Below are 6,716 nucleotides of genomic sequence, written 5' to 3' on the forward strand. Positions count from 1 at the left end.
GTTCATGATTCATTATGGTAATGGCTAATTATAGGCTTTTGCCTCTGTCCTAAATTTCTGTTAATTTGGGGAGAGAATGGTGCAGTGAAATTGAGCCAGAGCCCAGTTCTACAGAAATGAATTTCAGTACTGTTTCTGACCCAAAGATAAACCAGACATTGGAATACATTATAAACTAATTTATAGAAAGAACTATGCCACTCTGGCAATAGCCACAAAATCAGCAAATGGGATATTGACATACCATGAAAAACCAATAAAGCTATTACTTTACCAGCCTTAAGAATAAAAAGATATGTAATTATATTATCCATACAAATGTAAATCAAATAGTGATATATAGTCAATATTTACCACGTGTCAACATCTACTATGTGCACATCTACTATGTGCCAATTCTACCACCATTCCCAATGGAAAATAATTTAACAGTAATGGCATAAATACTAAATATTAAATCTTAACAGCTATACAGTTATACCTCAATTCAGGAACACTTGTATTTACAATTTGCTTCAAAAATGAAAGTGTTCAACAAAAGTTTGTTTCCATTCATAATCTCCACATTGGGTGACAAATATAACCACAGTTGTCTTCTCCATACAAACAACACAAATTCAGCCATCTTCCCTGCAGTCATAAAATAAGTTGTTTGTAAACCAAATTACCACTGTAACTTGTGTAAAGGTGGTGGACATAGAGAATGGGAAAGTGGAAGTAGTAAAATTTTTAAAACAGAAAAATTGAGGAGAGAGAAGTGAGATAAATGATCTTATTAAAGAATAGAAGAAAATTAATAGAATTTGATAAAATTAACAGAAAAGAACAAACAAAAGAGAAAAATACAAAAAGAAGGAAAAACTCCAACCTGTCCTCCCAAAAAAGCCATGAAGTAAAATAAAAAGAGATCATTCAAAATACTCTTCTGTGTTACACATTGAACAGATTCTTTCTAAAGACAATAGTAATAGAATCTATCAGATTTGAGAAAATGGTAGGGAATCACTGCTAAGATCTATTTTGTGTCCATGCTTACTTTATTTCTTGTGAATGCTGAATCCTGACAAACTTTCCCATTGGGCATGTTCAGTCAATGGGTTTATAACCTCAGGCTATGGTCACTCAGGCAGCTGACAGTTTCTGTGTCACTCACTCTGCTCCATGTCATGGCTTTTCTGCCTGGCTGTACAACCTGTGGGTTTGTGAGGTATCACTCCTTCTTCAGAGTTCTTTTCAGCTGTACACCCCAGGCTGTGACAACTGTTCAAGCCAAGCTATATCCCTGCTCACACTGGTAGATGGGAAAGGCAAACAGATTACTGAATGCTGTGCTGCATGTAGACATTGGGGCGGGTGTTCAAGCAGACCACTGGAATTAATACCAACACTTTCAGAAATAGCCCCCTCCAAAAGCCACAGATGATGGGGCTGGCTTTCCATAATGGATTGTGGCACCCTGTGATCTCAGTTTAAGTTAAAACTTTTCAGAAGGTGAGAGTCTATGTCTGGCCACCAGAAATCTCACCATGACTTCTCTTATAGGCAATTTATATCCAGTCCCTGCAAAAAGGTCACCCCAAAACCTTGAAGTGTAGTTCTGCTTATAGTCTGCTATAAAACTGTGGCTCAGCTTTAAACAATTAACCTTTTCCCAAGAAGTCTTCTGATTATATCCTCTCAAATACAGTGGTGCTTACCTGTCAGCTGTCTTCTGATCCCTGGAGACCTACTTTATTTCTCCTCACTCAATTTATTTTTTTCCAGGTATCTTGATCCCATGAACTAGAAAGGCTGTATTGTACCACTAGTATCTACTCTATCATTTTTAGTTCACCTCATATAACACATTTTCTTTATCTATTCACGTCTTGATACATAGGTTGATTCTATGTATTGATGATTGTGAATAATTTTGCAAGAAATGTGGGAAGACAGGTGTTTTTCTATATATTTATTTTATTTATTTGAGTATATACTCAACATTGAGATCACTGGATTTCTATTATAGTTCAATATTTACTTTTCTGAAGAACCTCCATAATTTGCCCTCAAGTGCCTGAACTAATTTATATTCTCAAAAATAATTCTTACCACTTCACATTTGTGTTTTTTCAGCACAGCCTATATCGCTGCAGTGGTATAGAGATTCATGATGTTTTTTGTTCAATTTTGTAGCACTGGGAATAAACCTGGGGGCCCCATTCATGCTAGGTAAATGCACTATCACAAAACAAAGTCCCCTGCAAACAGTTTATCTTTTGGGTATCAGGTCTGCCTGTGTTGCTCAAATTGGCCTCCAATTAATGGACTCAAGCAACCTTCATGCCTTAGCATAACAAATAGCCTAGACTACAAACACAATACTATGCTTCTATCTTCATTGTGGTTTTTATTTGTATTTCTCCAAGTAAGTATTCTGATACCTTTTAATATGTCTGCTGTGTCCTTGTCTTCTTTTGAGAAATGTCTGTGCAGATCTTTAGACCAGTTATATGTTTATGTGTGTGTGTACATGTGTGTGTGTGTTCTTGAGTGTGTGTGTGTGTGTGTGTGTCTGTTTAATTATTCAGTTGTTTGTGTTCTCTATGTATCCTGAAAAATAACCCTTGCCATATTAATAGGTAACAGATATTTTCTTCCATTTTCTAGTCTCTCAGCTATATCAATCTTTTTCTTGCTAGTCAGAAGCATTTTATTTGATGCAGTTCAAATTCTCCAACTTTTGTAGCTATGTATTTGGAAAAATATTCAAAAATTATTATGCAGTCAAATAACCTGAAACATTTCCTCTGTTTTTGTTCTAGGAGTATTATTATTTTAGCCTTGCATTTGATCTTTTAATCTTTTTTGTGGGGGGGGTAGTATCTTGAACTAATGACATTAGAAGACCTAGTTTCTTACTGCAGCACAGAGATTCTACATTTGTGAAAAAGAGTGAACTCAAGTTTTGAGCAGTATTTACACCTATGTCTATGAACTTAGAATTCTTGGGAGTTTGAGAAAAACCACCGTAGGTGAAATTGCACAGGTAACTGTCATCTTGGTGAGTAAATTCGTGTCATTTTCCTTATCATCAAATAGATGACAGAAAGTTGAATTCAGAAGTAGCAACTTGAGTGTTGACTGACAAGTGGAAAAAAACAGATGAGTGATCACAGTTAATTCTCACAGGATTGACCTCAGGAAAATACTAAAGGAGAAAAAGAGGGAGTATAGAGATTTCCCAGAAGATATTTTTCAATAAATAGAGAAGCAATAACAGGATAAGAAGTCTGGAGAGGATTTTTCAATCTGGGAGAATTTCATGTACATTTGGAGACAGTACATTAGGAGACAGTACATCAGCCTCTGCAGCTGATCTTATGCCACCACTTGCAGAGACCTACAAGTTGTACCAGATTAGGTAAATTGAACTGTCAACATGAATCTGTCAATGATTTTGATACTTTAATTTGGAAACAAAATGAAATAAAACAAGGACAATATTTTTCAAGATCTTTAGTTCTCTAAACACATAGATAGTTATCTAGCAAGTAGTAGAATCAAAAGAGGACCAGAGAATATATTTTGAGAATATTTAGGTATTATAAGTATCATTGGGATTAAAATTCTCTACAGTTATTACACAAATATTAAATCACTGTATCTATGCTGACATATTGAACATATATATTCCTTTAAAGGAAAGGAACATCAGGGAAGAAAAATTACACAAGCACTTGATAAAATTATTTTACTTACAACAAAAGACACGAAGAAAGTTTTATTCTTAATGGTATAGAAAAAGTAATACACATTTCATCAATACCAAAGTTTACATATATTTATTGTACACCATGAAAAATTGATGGAGAGCACTGAAAATATATGAATATATGCAAGACCCAAAACCAAGATAGAATCTTGGATCTTCAATGAAGAAAATAACAACCATACATCGGGAATATTTTTCAGTACAAGAGCACTTGCCTACTGTGAGTGAGGCCTAGTATTCAGTCCCAGAGCCACATACATAATTATCATTATTTAAATAGCAAGATACATTGATTTATTATGTTTAGACATGATCAAGGTCCAAAAGAAACAATATTAGAAACTGTACAAACAAGGGATAACAGCCCATTAATTTTCTGTTTTCTTTTCTTGAGACAAAGTCTCACTAAAGTATCCAGGCTGGCTTTAAACCTCTGATATTCCTATCTCAGCATCTGTAGTAGTTGGGAACATAAGCATGACCCACTAAAGCCAGCTAGTACATTAGATTTCTATGAAACTACAGGGTTTTGGACAAATAGTTATAATACTGACAAACACTGGGTGCATTTATCTCATTTAATTCTATACTCTACAGGAACATACAAAATTCTATATTGGTTCCACATAGGTAATCTTGTATTAACTATTTCCTTGCAAAGACCACTTATTCAACAAGAAGCATTCAACCTCTTACCAGGCAAAATCATAAATCTGAGGGCTGGGGATTTGGCTCAGAGGTTCCACTGCCTAACTGGCAAGTATAAAGGCTCATAGATGATCCCCAGAAACTAACTAACTTAATTAATTAATTAATTAATTAATTAAATCCAAGTGGCTAGAATTAGAATATGAAAGTTCATTTTAATACCAAGCATTCAACTCATGACAGAGGTGTCCTGCACATGGCACCTTACTTAGCTGCAATTGACAGATTACTTTGAGGAAAGTATGCCCTAGGAAAAGACTCCTAATGTAGTACTAAATGAAACCCTAATCCACAAAATTACCTATCCCCTACTTCTGATGTTATTGTAATTGACAAAAATTATATTTGGTCAGTATATTAGAGTTATTGTTTATATTCTTTGTGAATGACGCCATCTTTTTACTCATAACATTCCATTATCCCAAAACCCTCTCAATCAACTGAGATACATTAATTTCATAAAAGTCCTAAGTAATGAAATTGAATAGGGTGAGTTCTGATACAATACCATAAGTTCTTCTGAGGAAACAACTGAATAATTACACAATTGATTATGAAAGTTCAGTTCCTTTGCTCCACAGTGAGTCACCTGTGGCATGCAACTTTCCTGGTCCTAATTATAAGAATAATCTGAATTTACTCTGTAGTAACTAATGTGACCTTGCTCAAAAGTTTTTCTGCACTATGCATCTACTACAGATATCCTTTGTCTGAGACAGAGCCATAAAATTTCATTAAAACAAACTTCCATTGAGATGCTGCTTCAATGGAAGCAGAAATATGAAATGAAATCCAGAGATTTTTTTTTAAAAAAACATTACAGACTTGGACAAATATGAAAGTCAGGTTTTATGCTCACCTAGGGACACACTTGGCAAACATATGATCTAGAATTTTTGGAAAACTTTACAATGCAAATCTCACACATTCTAATTCATCAGTATTTCTATCATATTAACTAATTCTGGAAACTCAAACACAAAGCGAAGGACACAATCAGAGAAAAGGTATCCTACTAAAGAGATGTGTTAATGCTCCCTGTATTTCTCCATTTCTCAAACTGTAGATAAAAGGGTTCAGCAGTTGTGGAATCACAATGTACATCATTGAAGCCACTGCATTTTTAACTGAAGAGTCACTGACCGCAGAACTCATGTAGACTCCAAAAATTGTGCCATAGAACAAGGACACAACTGACAGGTGAGAACCACAGGTGGAAAATGATTTATGCCTTCCCCCAACTGATGGAATCCTCAAGATAGAGGACACAATTTGAGTATAAGAGAAAATAATCCCCAAAACAGGAACACCAGCAAATAGGCTAGTCACCAAATATACTAGAAGGTTATTGACGAAGGAATCATTACAGGAAAGTTTTATGACTTGAATAAGTTCACAGAAGAAGTTTGTGACTTCCAGCTCTGTGCAGAAGGACAGTCTCAGCACCAACAGACTGTGAAGCAGTGCATTGACTGTAGTAATGAACACAGAGAGTAGAACCAGCCTGACACACTGGCGTTGATTCAAGATGACCATGTACATCAGTGGGTGACAAATGGCCACGTAACGATCATAGGCCATCACTGCAAGGAGACAATTTTCTAAAGCACCAAAAAGCAAGACAAAGCATATCTGGGAGATGCAGCCTGTGTAAGAGATGCTGTGGTTCTGTGCTTGGTTGTTCACCAGCATCTTTGGGATGGTGGTTGTGCTTATACAAATGTCAGTGAAGGACAGGTTGGAAAGGAAGAAGTACATGGGGGTGTGTAGGTGGGAGTCAGTGCTCACAGCCAAAATGATGAGCAGGTTTCCCAGGATGGTTATCAGATACAGGAACAGGAACAGGATGAAGATGACGGGTTGCAGTTTTGGGTCATCTGTTAGTCCAAGGAGAAAGAATTTTGAAACAGCTGTTTGGTTTACAGGTTCCATAATGCTGGTGAATTGTACTAGAAAACATGGGATGAAAAAAATCAAATAAATGATTTCTATAGAAGCAAAAGGAGCAACATCTGAGATGAGGTTAGATATGAAAAATCTTAATAACACTGCCTAATGACTTTTGGAAAGTTCTGGAATGTGGACCAGTAATTTGTGTTTTAACAAACACTCCAGAATGGAGTATCTCTAAATTTGAGAACGAGTAGTTTAATTTTTTGTAATTTATATTGTGAACCACAGTAACATTCAAATCGTGGCTTATTTTCTTCCTCAGTTCCTGTTGTCTACATCTCCTCTAAATGCATTCCATCTA

At 35.6% G+C, this 6,716-nt stretch overlaps 1 protein-coding gene across 1 annotated transcript; it reads right to left on the reverse strand.

Annotated features, from left to right (window-relative positions):
• Positions 1 to 5,458: 5,458 nt before the first annotated feature.
• On the reverse strand, positions 5,459 to 6,394 carry LOC104854672 (olfactory receptor 7G2). The gene has a single exon (XM_010613264.1). It carries the CDS (start codon positions 6,392 to 6,394, stop codon positions 5,459 to 5,461), a length of 936 nt encoding a protein of 311 aa, XP_010611566.1.
• Between the last annotated feature and the right edge of the window lie 322 nt (positions 6,395 to 6,716).

This window comes from Fukomys damarensis, unplaced genomic scaffold, assembly GCF_012274545.1.
Source record: "Fukomys damarensis isolate Sample0158 unplaced genomic scaffold, DMR_v1.0_HiC HiC_scaffold_30, whole genome shotgun sequence".
Classification (NCBI taxonomy): Eukaryota; Metazoa; Chordata; class Mammalia; order Rodentia; family Bathyergidae; genus Fukomys; species Fukomys damarensis.